The sequence below is a fragment of the Centroberyx affinis genome, unplaced genomic scaffold, assembly GCF_046629955.1.
Source record: "Centroberyx affinis isolate AG114_WGS23_722 - 3 ecotype Tasmania unplaced genomic scaffold, CSIRO-AGI_Caff_v1 ptg004677l_1, whole genome shotgun sequence".
NCBI lineage: Eukaryota > Metazoa > Chordata > Actinopteri > Beryciformes > Berycidae > Centroberyx > Centroberyx affinis.
In genome coordinates this window covers 26,763-43,082 of record NW_027282260.1, presented here as the reverse complement: position 1 = coordinate 43,082, position 16,320 = coordinate 26,763, and the positions used below count along the sequence as shown (strand labels likewise).

The window sequence follows — 16,320 nt, the reverse complement described above, 5'->3', positions numbered from 1 at the left end:
TGGTCAAGAAGGAAGCCACTCTTGAAAAACAGGCACATCTGGAACATGGCTGGAGTTTGCAAAAAGGCACGTGAACGACTATAAGAGCATGAGGCAAAAGATTCTGTGGTCCGATGAAACAAAAACTGAACTCTTAAGCTGTAATGCAAAGTGGTTTGTCTGGCGGAAACCAGATACAGCTCATCATTTATCTAACACCATCCCATCCATGGGCTTTCCAGCAGCAGAGACTGGGACATTTATAGGATAGAGGGGATAATGAATGCTGCCAAATACAGGCAAATCCTAGAGGAGGACCTGCCTTGGAGTGTAAAACACTTCAGATTGAAGTTAAGATTTATGTTCCAATAGGACAATGACCTTAAGCATGCAGCCAAATCAACCCTGGAATGCCTTGAAAACAAGAATGTGAAAGTCCTTGAGTGGCCGTGCCAAAGCCCTCACTTTAATCCAAATTGGAATCTCTGAAATTACTTTAAGATAGCTGACACGTCATGTACAACTTCACTGAGGTTGAAAAGTCTGTAAAGAAGAATGGGAGAGAATCCATTTTGAATTCAGGCCGCAACACCACAAAATGCAGGAAAAGGGGGTTGAATACTTTGAAAAGGCATTGAAAATAAGAAGGGCGTGTGGGTTTAAGAATTTAAATTGAATTACTGTAAGAGGTGAATACAGAAGTGTTTTCATACCAACTTACCTTCTATAGTAAAAATTTACTTCTGTAATTTCCACTCACAGAATAGTCTCAAAATGTCAGTGAAACAAAAAAATGGTCTCTTTTGAATTGTGAAAAATTAGGGCACACATACATTCAAGTATTCAACAATGGAATTCAAATTTTCCATCTTTTTGCCCATTTTATATAGACAAACAACAAAGTGCAGTAAAAAAAAAAAACCCTGCAGTCGATTCTTATGACTTACAGTACATCTCGGTGTAGCTACTTCACAGTACACAGTAAGACAGGGTAATACCATCTTGAACTCAATGAGTCACCTGTGGTTACCCTGTGGCACTCAGAGGCACCTTTGCCCCATGTAAGAGGGTGACCAGGTCATCTGGTAGGCAGTTTATCAACATTTTCCATATCCTAATAAAAATCTTTTTACTGCCGTTGGATCTAGCACACAAGTCTCTATAGGCAAAACACTTCCTAGACAAAACAAGTCATTTTTGAAGAAGCATAAGATTAGAGGGACTTGGGGAAAGGTTTCTATCTGGGAGACTGAGCAGAATTAGACCTGGATTCTTTTCAGTTCTGCATTGAAGAATGCTGTTCAAGTCTTTGGAGATCGATGACCAAAATTTGCAAATGGTAGGACATTGCCTGGCAATGAATATAGGAACTAAATGTGTAGGATCAAATTTAATGAGAATATATGGTGTCCTATTTTTTGGACTCAATTTTCTTGGGTATGTTACAGTAAAATATGCTGCTACATGAGAGGATGTTTTCAATCCAATCATCTATCTCATACTCAGCCTCCGGATACCTGGTCTATGTATCCAGTGAAAATCTGAAATGAGGGTGATGAAGTTATTTAACAGACTAGCCACGGGCTCATCAGGAGTGTCTTTTCATATGAAATTAAGTATTTGCAGGAATCCAAAAAAGTGATTACGCAATGGTTCCGAAGTGAGTTTCATTCTGTAGAAAGGGCATGATTACATTATCAGAGTAAAGGTCACCAATTACCCTTAATCCCCCTCCTATGCTTTAGAGCTTTATTGCCAATTACGGGCGTAACTGAGGAAGAAGACCCCTTGTATAGTTTACAATTGCTCTCCATGTCTTAATTGTATTGCAGACAACAAAGTTATTTTAAATGTTTGTTGTTGTCCACTTCTTGTTACCGCTTAGTAAACTGAGAAGATTTATAGGTGTACAACACCATTCACCTATGTAGTCTTGAACTCTGACACACCCAATTATAAAATAACAATAAAAAACAGTCAATTTGATCTCAGCAATACATACTTACAACAAACTTTTCCCAAATCCCAACCAAAGGAATACAGCTATCAGCATAGCAAGCCAGCATCGGGAATGCTGAAAATGTTGAAGTTAGCCGTCAGTATACTTTGTGTCGACTGTGTGACTGCTGCGTATGGAGAATGGCTTCCAGGCCAGGACTTGCAGCACAGCGATACACATGGGCACCAGACACACTAAGCAGAACATGACCCTGTGGAGGCTCTCCAAGGAGCTGGAAGGAAGGAGAACTGATTATTATTACTGACCAGAGCCCAAGGTATTTGTGTATTCAAATTTATTTACAGCTGAAATGGTTATGGCATTCTCCCTCTTTGACCTTTTGCACACTGTTCTGAATCATAATTAGGCTATATGAAAATGTAATTACCTTCATGTTATGATTGTGATTGTGTAAATGTAATTAGTTTTTATGATATTCATGCCAGCATGAAAAATTATAATTAAAACAATTTGGAAAGGAAAACATATTCCAAATCCCTAACTTCCATCAGAGGAAGTCTAAAACTGTGCAAATGAGGCGTATTAACCCAGAATGAAAAAATGGGGGTGAATGTGTTTTTAAATGAGATTTTTCTAGTAAGGGAATTGTATACCTTCTTTAAATATCTTTAAATTAATTTTACACCTTGCCATGAAGTTCCACAATTTCTTTTTCACTTTGAAAGAATAAAGTACTTTGCACAGATCTCATGCAAATACATTTCATTTTGAAATTTTGCAGCAAAATGTAAAAATATTCAAGGCAGAATACATTTTTTTAGTTAATATGTGAATCAACCTTTTCAGCTAGCACCTCGTGTAGCAGAGAAAATCAACAAAGAGCAAAGAAAAATACAATTCAAACAAACAGGGAAGTAGCAGCTTCACTGCTTGGTCCCCTTATAATAATTTAACCTGGCCTCAGTTCTCAAATGTTTCTATTTCAAGACTAGTGGGAGCAAACAAGCTAACATTAAATGGCATTAAATTATGTCAAACTTCACAGAATGCTTTCCAATAACAATCTATTAAAAAAGAAATGATGATAGATAAAAGGTGAAGTGCAGAATAACAAAATGTGTCTTCAGTGGGGATAGTACACTAATCCTAGATGTTCCAACTAGTCACAGTCACTCCCTCAATGCCACCCCAACAGAGACTGTAATCAAACTCATCTGGTCCGGCTGTAGTTTTGACATTTAAGTAAATTACCAGTAAGATATTGTCTTTACCTTGGGTTTGAATTCCCTCCTGCCTCCTTCAGCTCTTCATAGCCAAACTGGTTGAGGATGTTAAGCACTAGCATCGGGGCCAGAGACTGAGCTGGCTTGGTGAACAGAGCATTTGTCCCAAACACCATGGAGGAGAGAGGGGAACTACAGAGGAGAAAACAAGGCAATCATATTAAGATATCAAATTAACAGTCAAATAACATGAATTTGCATAAGTTACAAATGGATGCACAACACAACAATATGATTTCCACAGATATCATGTCAACATATGGCACAAACTTGGCACAGCCTACAAAAGTGTGTTACTGACACCTTTTTCAAATGTTATGTGCTCTTGTAAAAACATAAAGCTGTTAAGCACAGTAACACTTACACCTGTAAGTGTAATCAAACATCAGATGGAGAAGTGCTCTAAATTTTGTATGTGATGGGTGAATAGGCTAATGGAGGTCACAGTGTGCCCATATAATGTAAAGGATAATCTCATATGATGTCTTTTTTTTTTTTTTTTACCTGCGTTTGTACTTCTGCAGGTCTGAGTCAATGATGTCAGCCAAAGGCAAGTTGAACAGACTGAAGGCTGCCTGAATAATGACCCTGTATATAAGATAAAGGAGAGCAGATACATATTGATTTAATACAGGAAAGTAAATCTAATGACATACTCATAAAGGTACCTACATGTAAAAGAAATTAATGTTCTGAACTTTTAATCCTTGTTGATATGTAAAACAAATATGTGACAGGATGTCAGGAATCATGTAACCTCTTACATGTTAATGGTGAGGAAAAATGCCAGGATGTAGTAGTGGTGAGGACCCAGCGCCAGCATCACGACAGCCATTCCAGCCTCTATGTAGAACGTGAGGAGGATGATCCTGTAGTAGCCAAGACCTTGGAGCAGACTCTGACTACTCAACACTAACAACTAGGAGGGAGAAAAGGGGTTAAGATATAAAGAGAGTCATTGAAACTTCAGGTCATATTCACAAAAAGTGCAAAACCTGGTGGAGGATTGCAAGAGATTCACATTAAGAAATCAATAAGGTAATGGCATGTATGGTAAAAGGGCACTTTAAAGAGCAATTGTACGGTAGATCGGCCCATCATGCACCAATGCTATATCTCCTACCTATCCTTTTAATATAAAACCAAGCCTCTGGGGCACAATACCTGTGGACAGATGAATCCAGCTCCATACATGACGCTCTTGGCCAGTGGCGGCAGCACATCTGGAGGAATAAGGTGCTCAGCAAATATCATGGTAAAATTGTTAAAGAAAGTCAACATGAAGACCTGGAAGAAGTTCATGAACACAAAGATCTGGAAGTCCCTGTTGGTCAAGATTTGGCACATCATGGTTGTTACCAAAGAGAGGGAAAGTGCAGATTGGCTGGAAGTCTGGTCAGCAGCCCCCGGCGACCCTGGTGCAGATCCTTTGTTATCAAAGCGGCTCTCACTGTGGAGGCCTGTATACAGCATGCAGCCACAGCCTAGGACAGCAATCAGCACTGTAAAGGCTTGGAAGGCTGCAAAGTCTTCCATGTTTCTGGAGAGCACACCACAGAAGAGGACGCTGGAGGAACCAATGAGAGAAGCCACCTGGGAAAGAAAAGGCAGGGGAGGGGATAGGGGAGGGGAGGACAGACATCATGTTGGCTAAGGGGATACTACCCTCTAATGGGAAGGAAGAAAGATGGAGGCAGTGTTATACGTTGGTATGTTGAAGAAATCAACACTAAACCCCCATTCCCATTCTTACCTGGTTGTACTTGATGAGTCGTAGACGGCTCTGATGGTGGCTGGAAATTTCAGCAAACAAGGCACACTGTGCCAGCAGCACGAAAGTCAGCATGCCATCAAAAGCGCACAGTGCCACCATCAAGTGGAGGCCGCTCAGCCAATCACCAGGGGTGTAGGATCGCCACGGGAACCAGGCTAGGAGAAAAGCCAGGGAGTAGAAGGGAGCTCCATACAGGATGGAGAGACGACGCTGCGAGCAGCAGGGCACCTGGGAGTTATCTTGCAGGTAGCCAAAAAGAGGGTCATTCACTGCATTCCACACCATGTACACCACCTGTGAGGGAAAGATCAAGATTATGGTACAAAAACAGTGTTTCAAAAAGCAGCCAGGTTCTCAAGATTCAATTTCAAGCCTTCAATACACCAGTGTTAAAGGCTGTATCACATTTCCCTGAATAAGTGAGAGGGGAACGGTATATGTCTGCGTAAAGGCATGCATAAATTGTTTCCATGTAATACTCACTTGAGATTTGTGAAATGCTCCTTCTGATATCTTGTACTTATTGAGAAAGAGCTTGACATAGTAGAAGCTGAATATACTGTTCATCACTCCAGCTCCCAGAGTCGTCATGGAGTAAGTCACTGCTACACGATTGACCCCGAGATTTGTCAGCTGTCGCAAAATGTTCATTCCGCCGCCGTAGGTACGTCCACCTGAGGCAGGTTTCTCCTCCACGGTCATGCTGGGTAGTTGAACGTTGATACCAAGTTACCTGCTGACCTAATTAGTTAGGACGAATAATTGCTGTTCCCTACAAGTATCCCACACTGTTGCTTTTTCACATAATTATAATGAATAACTTAGCGAGCACAGACAAAATGACGGCTAGTCAGTCTTCACGAGCAAAGTAGGTTCCGTATTTAGGTTATTTGCGTTGCTGCGGTCTCATTTTCTCGAACAGCGTCGCTTCACTTCACGATCTTCTTTGCAGTCTGAAACACTTACTGGATGCTTACTGAAGATTGCGTCCTGTTCCAAAATCTGTGCATTAACCAATTTCAGAAATTGTCTTTTCCCAACTAACCTGAAATCCTGCCAAACTCGATTTGTGTCTGCAGAAATGGGCGGTGCGGAAAGATAACAAACAAACATTTTACTGGTCAGAAGCGGCCTTTGGTTCCACCCACTGCTTCCTGATTTGCCAGTAAAACTGCTCGTCAATCGAAGCGTTGCTATGGGATTATAACAGGAAGTTACAGACGCGATTTTTTTTCTCGATTTAAAATGTTTGGGGATTTTTTTTTTATTGTAGACTATCAAACTAAAGTGGAAGCTCCAGTTAAAAGGGGGACTCGCTGTACCGTTGATTTTTAAAAAAATATTTATTCCGAGACCGTTTAAGCACATTTGACCTCACTATTGTGGACACGGAAGTTTAGTTGTTGTTCACCGGGCGCAGAGATTACATTTGCCACGTTGCCGTAGACAACAGACTACGCCACTGGAGGATGTACTCCACACTACACACGGTCGTGAACGCCAGACAACTCAAAGCTATCGAAGGATACCGGTGTTTCAGGTTTCTGTCAGGTGGAGTCCTCGCACTCTCCGTCGTTGGAAAATGCTAACTGACATGATAGTGGAGGAAGAGTTTGAGAAGGATGGAGAGCCTTGGTATAGCAAGCAGGACCTTGAACACGGTAAGGGCTGCATAGATTTTGGTCGCGCCCTAAACACTGCTTGACTTTGGCTTGTTACATTAATGCGTGTTTCACGTTGTGCAAAACTAAAATTTCAAAATTATTTGTCGCATACACTGGAAAAACATATCAATTTTCCTTAATCTTGTCATGTGTTACTTATTTGTGCTTCATCAGCAATTGGGTAACCCTTATCAACAGTATGTTTCAACATATACAGGACTTGAAGTCAACTCCTGTATTGTTCTGTTTGCTCATTAATTGGTGATCAGCTGTGTTTTATTGAAGTAATCCAATAATGACATGACAGAAGCCCTAAAATGTGCACACAAACTCATAGATGAAATTGCACTGAAACCTATAGCCTACTCTTGTGACACTCACACTTTGTTGACCACACTAGTCATGGGGCAAAATCAGAAAAACCCTGAGAGCTCTCTGTTGCCAGGATATCCTGAGGCTGTCATTTCCCCGTTGATTGTGTTCAACTGCTGTTGAACACAATCACACAACTGCTTGCTGTTTGTGCATGTTGTTTAAGCTGCTGACAGCTCCACATCAGTGGCTGTAGATCTGTTTGGCAACATGGCACACTTGAGTAAAGGACCTTGGCATACACTGTTAATTGCATGAAAAAAGGCCTTACCATTTTATTAATTGTATGGTAATGTCACATAAAGCCTAGTTTAATCACTTTAGAGGGCCAGTGAACAATATTCCCTTGACAAGGTCCAGACATGGAGATAACAGGTTAGAGGGGAAAAGTGTGATCATGAGATTTTCCTTTCTTGATTTATGATAATATTTGTATAATGATTAAATATTAGTCTAGCATTTACCCTTTTTTATTTTCTTAAATTTGAGCCAAATCCCAAGGTATGCCCTAGATCCCTTGTTGACTCACCAGAACCACTTACAGTGCTAGATAGTGAAGTGTGTATGTGCGTGTGTGTATACGTACATGCAAGCTGCACTTGCTCAAGTGTAAATTTATATTGTTCACGTGCATGTAATTCTATCGTTGCCTATGTTTGGACATTGAACCTGTCTTTTTCCATGTGTTTACATGTTTGCCTGTGTGTTTACAGATCTCCATTTGGCAGCGGAGCTGGGCAAGACCCTGCTTGACAGGAACCATGAGCTGGAGCAGGCGCTGCAGCAGATGTACTCCACTAACCAGGAGCAGCTGCAGGAAATAGAGGTGATCATTTTAGGAATGGACTAACCAGTGTTTCTGAGGCTACAGTGAACTAGTAAGGCATATCCATTTCACCATGCAAAAGATAAATTTACATATCAGACCAACTGGCCTCCTTAACCTTCCCTTGAAAAAGGTGACTGTCCACAATCTAGTCTGTTTATGAATATTGTTCCTCCAGGCAATTTATTTCTTTAGTCTGCATCTTCCTGCAGTGAACTTCTTATTGAACCAACACTCTCTCTCTCTCTCTATATATATATATATATATATATATATATATGATGATTTTATATGAATGAGTCTACAATGGGAGATGACTCATTGAGAAAAGTCCATGCTGAGAAATCTGAAAAGCTTTTTTCCCTGGCAGGGAATTCTCATTGTGAATTTCGCTTTACTTTAAATAGATTGGAGTAAAATCTGGTCGTGACCAGCCTGTGACCTAATGAGCCGTTGGCACGGTGCGTCCTCTTGGCAGGATGTTGGTCTACCTAATTATAGGAAAACTTTCACTAGCCTGTTATCCACCTTCTTTTAATGTAGATCTTAAGTCAGAATGCTGCTAATCAATGGCCCCAGAGACAATACAATAAACTCGCTGTTGTTCATGGAGCCTGAACAAACTTCTGTTCTCTAAATCGCAAAATTACCAAACTCCTAGAAATGAACAAATATGTAGCCGATTATGTAAAGCTGTTTTCCATAAAGATAAGCGTATTTGTGCAGAACCTAGCTCTTGGTTTACCATTATGGGATATCGCAGGAGCTTACTTGTGGGTTTTCACAGCGTGTTTCAGGTAGAACATATGAATGATGAGGTCTGTCAGTGAATGATGAGGTCTGTCAGACCTCATCATTCACTGCACAGACATTTAATTTGGGCATATCCAGACAGTGCTGGTCTATTTGAGTTACAGGACATGGCATTCATTGGCAGCAGGTCAACAACGATAAGAGCCTTAATTTGTTTACAGCAGTCTGAGGGCCAGTGGCTTGAGGGCTTATTGAGCTTGATATGGTAATCCCATACATCTCACTGACCCTTATCCCTATGCAGTGTCTGTCCCGCTCTTACTTTCTCCACTAATGTAAATGTCAGTAAGTGTCAAAGCTAGGAGTCCAGCACCTGGTAGCATGATTTAGGGCTGTGCTACTGTTTGAGTGAATTTAAAAATACACTCTTGAGTTAGACGAAGGATCAAATCTCTGCTAGAGAAATGTATTTAATTGATATCTTGAAATCAATTTACATACCCAGGATACAACAGCATTTATTTAAGAACAGTAATACTTTGCTTAGTAAGATGTAGCCTCTATGTGTCAAGTTCAAGATCTGGTCTGGCTCTTGTCTAGACATTATAGAACTTATTTCCGCTTCGAACTTGTCCTAAGTAAATCACTTGTGTCTTATTATTCATGAAGAGAAGATGTTGTTCAAAGTTTCAATTACAACAACTTCAGTTGATGCCTCTCTCTCAAATATGCCTTTGCAGATTATGAGCAGTGGCTTTACCTCAAGCCTCCTCTGATGGTTATAGTTCAAATGCTATAAATGATTTACAGATGGTAAGGTTTAAATGAATTGAGACTTATGTCATAGCTATTTGACAGGAGATGGTGAACTATCACTGGCACTCCTTTCTAGACTATGTGTACATTATGGAGTGCCATGCAAATACAACTCGTACTCATATAATCACTCCCTGTCAGAAAGCTGGAGTGTATTTGCAGGCCCTTAATTGGTAGCACTGCATTTGGCTACTTCAGAGGAAGCGTTTTTCTGTTATAAATAAATAACAATGTCTTTGTCTCGGGTATAGAAACAGAATACATAGAAGAGTTAAAATGAAATGATGAGTTCATTGTATACCAACACAAAATTCTTTTGGAACACTCCAAAAAGGAACTTTAAGAGTTGTTCTGAAAACTTTAAACAAAATTCTCCCTTCTCCCACCTCCTCTCCCCCTCCCCCCCCTCTCCTCCGCACCAGTACCTGACCAAACAGGTGGACCTGCTGCGTCAGATGAACGACCAGCATGCCAAGGTGTATGAGCAGCTAGATGTGGCAGCCAGGGATCTGGAGCAGGGCAACCACAGACTGGTGCAGGACAACCGCCTGGCCCAGCAAAAGATCCACAGGTCAGAGTCTTAAAATCAGCTCAACCAGTTTATCAGTGAATTTGCCTGTTAGCTTGTCAGTTATATTTTATATAATAATTCAGCCAGTCAGTCAATCATAAAACCTAACACCTTGCCTATAGATAAGTAGATGTTTTCGGTACCCAGCAGCAAGTGCACTAACTTTTTGCACTACTTCCATGCATAATATAGTTTTTCTCTTCTTTTCCCCATAGTCTGACAGAGACCATCGAAGGGCTTCAGACCCACATGGAGGACCTGCAGACCCAGGTGGAGGAACTCAGGACAGCCCAGGTAGAGCGCAACAAAAGAGAGCTGGCGGAGCAGAGACGCAGCCTCGGAGCACAGAGTGTGTCCTGTCTCAAAGAGCTCTACGACCTACAGCATGACAGGTGTGTGTATGTGTGTGGCAGAGCTCAACTGTTGCTCTCAGATACTAGTTAGCAGAAATACAGCATAAGAAAGAGGAACTATTTTCAGGGAGGAAATTGCATGGTACACCCACACAATACTCTTGAGGAAGGAAGGAAGTTACCGTGAAACATACCCAAAACATATTTGAAAATTAAACTACACCTTGACATCAGAGCAAAGTTAATGTCAGACATAGAGAATAAAAGGATAGTTGGACACTTCTGAACACTGAAATGAAGATGCTAAAGTTGACTGTAGGTGTTCCTCTGTTTGTGGTGTCTGATCTCTACTTACCCCTAATGCACTGGTGTCTTAGCCCCCATATGCTGACTGGACATCTTCAGGTCACCCAGAGCCACACCACATAATCTGACCCAAGGCTTTTCGACATAATCCCCAGCAGAGTTTTTAGTGGGAGGGAATTAATCCTCCCCTATGAATCAGCAGCATACTAATAAATACACACAACTGTTGCTCATTATATGCCAGTTCTCAATTGTTCTTAACTGCAACTTGACATTTGCTCAAATGTAATAAGTAAGTAATAAGTCAATGTCAAACAAAAATATTACCTTCATTAAGACCTGGTGAAATTCAATTACACATGTAATCCCAGTGTTCCAAAATGATTCTATCTATTTTCTGAGGTCTGTGTTTTAACCATTTACCCTCCCTGGCTCAGGTATCTCGCCTCTGAGGGTCTGCGTATGGATCAGCTCTGGTCGCCCCAGGGCTCTTTCTATGACCGAGACAGAGAGCAAGACCCGGAGGAGGAGCATGCCGCTCTCCAGCGCTCCATCCAGACCCTTCAGAGCCAGGTAGCTGCGGAGCGGAGCCGCAGGGAGGCTGCTGAGCAGGAGACGGTGTTGACTGCCAGGGAGAACGGGGCTCTGGAGCAGCGGCTGGCCCTGCTGGAGGGCTGCCGGGCCAGGCAGAAGGAGCTGGAGGCCGAAGTGGAGGAGCTCCGGCTTCTGTGGCGTGCAGACTGTGCTAGCAGGTTAGATCTGAGCTATGTATAGACTAGATTCAAAGTGATGTGTCATATTTTGTTTTCTGACCAGCGGGACCACCAGACCTATAACGTGTGTAATTGCTCATAATACAATAGACTCACAATCCTCCGTGTTCCCTCCACTCCCACCAGTGCCAGAAGGCCAGACCAGCTCTTGCTGCCTGATACAGTGTTCTTCGCCCCCGAGGAGAAGCCCAGCCTGGGACAGAGTGAGGAGGAGGACGAGAAGGTGGAAAAGGAGGAGGTAGCGGAGCCGGAGCAGCGAAGGTACAGCCGGCAGAGGTGTAGCAGCGACAGCTCTTTGAGAGGGACGAACACGGAGGAGATTCGGCGTGGTCACGAACAGATGTGTATTAGACGAGCGGAGGCGGTGAAACAGAGGGGCATCTCTCTGCTCAATGAGGTCGATGCCCAGTACAGCGCACTGCAGGTAGTGTATTCCTAGCATGTTTGCTGTAGCTAAAAATTTTTTGTGTGAGTAATATTAAGAGAAAGGAATTGATATTCGTCATTTACAAGGCAGAATTTACAGTACTGTTCAGTGGTACACCATGACAGAAAACAATGTAAGGAATATGATAAAGTAGCACGCTGTAAATGATAATGTGTTTTGTCATCCAGGTGAAATACGACGAGCTTCTGCAGCGGTGCCAGCAGGCAGCAGACGGGCTCAGCCACAAAGCCGTTCAGACGCCCAGCAGTCCCCATGTCAGCAGCTGGACCCGCCGACGCCGGTCCAGCGCCGCCGCTGTGTCCGACCTCACAGTGGTTTCAGAAGACGGCCAGCAGCCAGAGTACAAGGCTCTCTTCAAGGAGATCTTCACCTGCATCCAGAAGACCAAAGAGGACCTGAGTGAGAGCAGACAGTCCAGTCAGGGACATTGATTCTCAGGGCTTTGCCAAAGGACTGTACCAAGTGTATTATTCATTGACCTGGGATATGAGGCTTGGGCTCTTTCTTTCTGTCTGTGAAAGTTTTTGACAAAGGAGAAGCTCTGAGGTTGCTTGGCTTAAAACATCTGAATTCCAGAGGGTGCTATGCAGATGCATTATGCACAATATGCACCCATGTGCATCTTAGAGATGTTGCAATCCTCTTGTTGCAATCCTCTTGTCATTTCCTATCATCTTGAATTATCAATGCTTTTGTCAGTGAGCACTTTTCCTATCTTCCTCTTATTCCGTCCTTATCTAAAAGTTTTAAGTGTGGTGTAAATGTGTGAGTCAGTTATATGAGTCAGTTAAATGGCTTAAAATAAGAATGCATTCCAAAGTCCTCCCATTTAACTGCCATGCAAATATTCATCAGATATAAACTAGTAATACTTACCTTCAGGAAACCTCAGTTGGTGCAGTGACACAGATACCTAGCAGATATTGTTTAGGCAGAAATATAGTGTTAGGTCTATGTGTGGTGTCTGTATCTTCAGCTAACATAAAGGGGAATTCTATGTGTAAGTTGTCCTCCAAATCCACAAGTATTATGTGCATGCACAACAGTATTGAGTCCTGTCTATGTAATGTTAAACCTGTGACCACCCATTCACCACCATTTGGTGGTTGGTTTTGGGAGAGAAAAAACACAATCAATATTGTTTGTGCATTCAAGTTGGAGACATATAACCCTTGTTTATGTATTATGCAAACAGAAATGTTGGAACTGGACTGAATGGAGTGCTTTGTAAAGTTAATAGGCTGAAAGACTGAAGCTGTGGAATAACTTAAGACCGAGGTGTGTGTTGGCGATAATTAGCTCAACACCCAGCGTGTGTTGGTTTGCGCAAGTTGATGATAGTTGGGTCAGTGACAAACTACCAGAGAAGTATCAGTGGACACTGGAAACCTCTTTGTGACAATCTTCCAGTTGTCATGTCCATGTACAGTTTAGGCTCGGACGAGTATTGACAAGTGTCCCTGTGCCAATGGGACACACGACAGCTCTGCACTTTTTTATGACTGAATCACAGTTCATGTTTTGTTATTTATTTTTGACAGAAGTTTAGAGATGATGACATGCTATTTATTTCCATAATAGTGTTTTTTGTCACTGTATTCCAGATCTATAATGTGATTATTGTAGCTTAATACTCAGAGGAGATTGGTAAATTGAGATTGACTGGAAGTGAAATTTAACGTACACTGAGGTGTTTTTTCTGCAGTTGTGAATATACTGTGTGAAATAGGTGATTGAAAACAAACTTGTTGAGGCAAATGAAGAGTACAAAAGAAACATTACCTCTGATTTTTGAACTATTTCCTTTGCAAAATGTCCCTCTTCTTCCTCTTCCAAGACTTTTTCTGATTTGGAAGTTTCCTCCTTTCCTTGTTTTCATCAAGTTAGTGTGAAAACAACATCAAGACAATTGTCAATAAGCAGTACATTCTTTGAATCTTTTCAGATTACCCGTTATATTGCTAGAAATAGTCAGAGAGCAAAACGGTTGCATAACCTCCACACGAGATTCAAGAGCTCTCAATCATATACTGGGAAAAACTTTAAAAAAATGTGCAGGACCTCAGCTGTCAAACGCTGAACTCAAGTAACTAATTAGAATAATAACCAAATGATCTCAGAATGACCCGCCACATAATTCTGGACCGGGATAATCCGTTACTTACTGCTCTGTCCCATCCACAGTGATGAGACTCTTCTCATCCTCAGCCTAGTTCTCAACTTTTAATCCAATCTGCTTTTTCAACAAATCAGAATTTAAAATGATGATGTTATGATGTATTTAATTTTTAAATTGTTTGTTATATGATGCTCATGAGAAAGATAATATTTAGATATTATGGAGATATATATATATATATAGATAATGATATAAATGTACTAATATACAGTAGGTGCATATTGCAACATGCTGTTTTGGAGTTGTGCTTACACTGCTGCTGAAGGAAATAATCATCATAGGTGTCCTCCATGATGACTAACATGTTCTTGCTTGCAATTAACAAGTAAAACACTCGTGCAAGAGCTTCTGAGTATTTCCTGTCCTATTGTCTAAAACACCAACACTGACATTTTCTTATAATTCAGAATCAGGTATTTTGCATTAAGCCGATAGCTGAACTGTAGGCTCTATGGAAAGATAGATAACGTCACTACATATTTTCTGTACAGAGGGTTGTGTTTCAGCCTGTCCTCCATTCTTCCTTGTAATCCTAAAGTTTCATCAGTTGGACAAGATGCCATGGCTGTGTGTATGCTGCAGTGTGTCGTGGAAACATAAAACTGCACAGCAGCAGCGTAGCATGTAGGTAGTATCTCTCTTGGTATGCAGCAGACTGCTGAACCCAGAGGTCTCCCTCCGTCCCCCAGTGTCCCCTCTGGTCCAACCAACAGTTAATGGGGCTTTGTCTCTCTTGGCCACTAATAGCTTTTACGTAACAGGACATTTCCCTGCCCCACTCTCAACTAGCCCCAAATCCATTAAACCTGCAAACAAGGGGATTACACACTGAGCTTGCCCATAAAGGGACGAGTCTTGGCAAGACTGTGAGCGTACACACAGGAATCTGACATACAGAAGCAATCAGAATTGCAAATCAAGCAATCAACACAGACAGATGGTGGACGGAGCTGTTGTACGACACTGTTTGCTGGTCTGAGGCCTGCGGTGCTGCGGGACAGAGGTCCCATTTTAGAGGACAGTCCTGTCACTAAGACATCACAAATGACTCTTTGATTATTATGTAATATATATAAGTCCAGGAGAACATCTCTTATCACATTCTCTATTTATTGTGTCCTCTGAGTTGAGAAACGGACAGTAGCTGGTGAACGCCTCTACCTCTGTCAAGAATGTCATTCAGAGGCAAGGAGAAGAGTCTTTTCAAATATTCTGCAGCAGGAGAGGTGGGGAGGGAAACGGGAATGTGAGGCATGCCTTCCTGCCACTGTCACAAATGCGTAGTGTGTCCGATTCAGTCCAACTTGGAGCAAATCCTCCACACATTCCTCAGCTCGCTGACCTCTCCTCTGGAGGTGTGCCAGCCAGGCAGAACCTAGAAACATCTGAGGATTTAGTGCGCTCTCAAGATGTAAATTCTCACCAATAAGAAACAAAACGAACATACCAAAAGTGATTTCCACAAATCTCTTCATTGGCCAGTGAATATTAAGTCAAGTCAAACTTTATTTGAATAGCAAATAAAAAGCAACACAATGTGCTTAACAGAGCCACAGTAAAAAAATAATGTAATACATATAAAAATCTAATACACATAAAATAAAATAAAAAACAACAATACATGAAACATACGTGAAACATACACATACAGATACACACGTGTGCATACATACACACGCACACATACAGAAGATATTGATAATTTAAAGTGCATCTAGATTCATGTAAAACAACAGCATACTTACTCTAAAAAAAACAACAACATTAGTGTATAAAGTCAAAAGAACTTGTTAAAAGCAGCAGTAAAAATAAATGTTTATAGAATGACTGTGCTTATCAGATTTATCCAGCCCTTTACTAAGCAAATAATACAATTTTAGAAGATGCAATTTTAGAAGTAGCTTACTGAGCAAAGAACATCAGGTATCCAAAGGGGATAAAAAGTGTTTTGGAATGAAACCCTTCACACTTAATGCCTTCTAAATATGTCTTTTAGGCTACCTCTTTCTGACTTTTTACATTTAATTCTTATATATATATATTTCAATTTATATACTGAAATAACCCCAAATACTCGTTCCAGAGTATTTTGGGTAACGTTAAAGTCTTCACACTAGATTTGTTGAGGCCTACTTCCTCCACTAACTACTAAATGTCACAATATTTTCAATAATCCGCTCGTCAGGCTCAGTGAATACAGACCTACCGTCAGTCTGCACTGACTGAGAGGTTTACACGTCAGCGACAAAGGCTCAAATCAGTT

General features: G+C 41.3%; 2 protein-coding genes across 2 annotated transcripts; one reads left to right on the top strand and one right to left on the bottom strand.

The window, feature by feature from the left end:
- Nucleotides 1–63: 63 nt before the first annotated feature.
- On the bottom strand, nucleotides 64–6,057 carry mfsd13al (major facilitator superfamily domain containing 13a-like). Its single transcript, XM_071544798.1, has 7 exons — nucleotides 5,480–6,057; nucleotides 4,976–5,290; nucleotides 4,387–4,815; nucleotides 3,987–4,141; nucleotides 3,727–3,810; nucleotides 3,211–3,354; nucleotides 64–2,210 (listed from the first exon to the last, which is right to left on the bottom strand). The coding sequence occupies exons 1-7, from the start codon at nucleotides 5,696–5,698 to the stop codon at nucleotides 2,069–2,071; spliced, it is 1,488 nt and encodes a 495-aa protein (XP_071400899.1). The 5' UTR covers nucleotides 5,699–6,057; the 3' UTR covers nucleotides 64–2,068.
- A 424-nt stretch (nucleotides 6,058–6,481) lies between these two features.
- On the top strand, nucleotides 6,482–14,362 carry cdr2a (cerebellar degeneration-related protein 2a). Its single transcript, XM_071544799.1, has 7 exons — nucleotides 6,482–6,657; nucleotides 7,746–7,858; nucleotides 9,850–9,998; nucleotides 10,214–10,390; nucleotides 11,095–11,409; nucleotides 11,557–11,854; nucleotides 12,046–14,362. Exons 1-7 carry the CDS (start codon nucleotides 6,579–6,581, stop codon nucleotides 12,307–12,309), a joined length of 1,395 nt encoding a protein of 464 aa, XP_071400900.1. The 5' UTR covers nucleotides 6,482–6,578; the 3' UTR covers nucleotides 12,310–14,362.
- The last annotated feature ends 1,958 nt before the right edge of the window (nucleotides 14,363–16,320 follow it).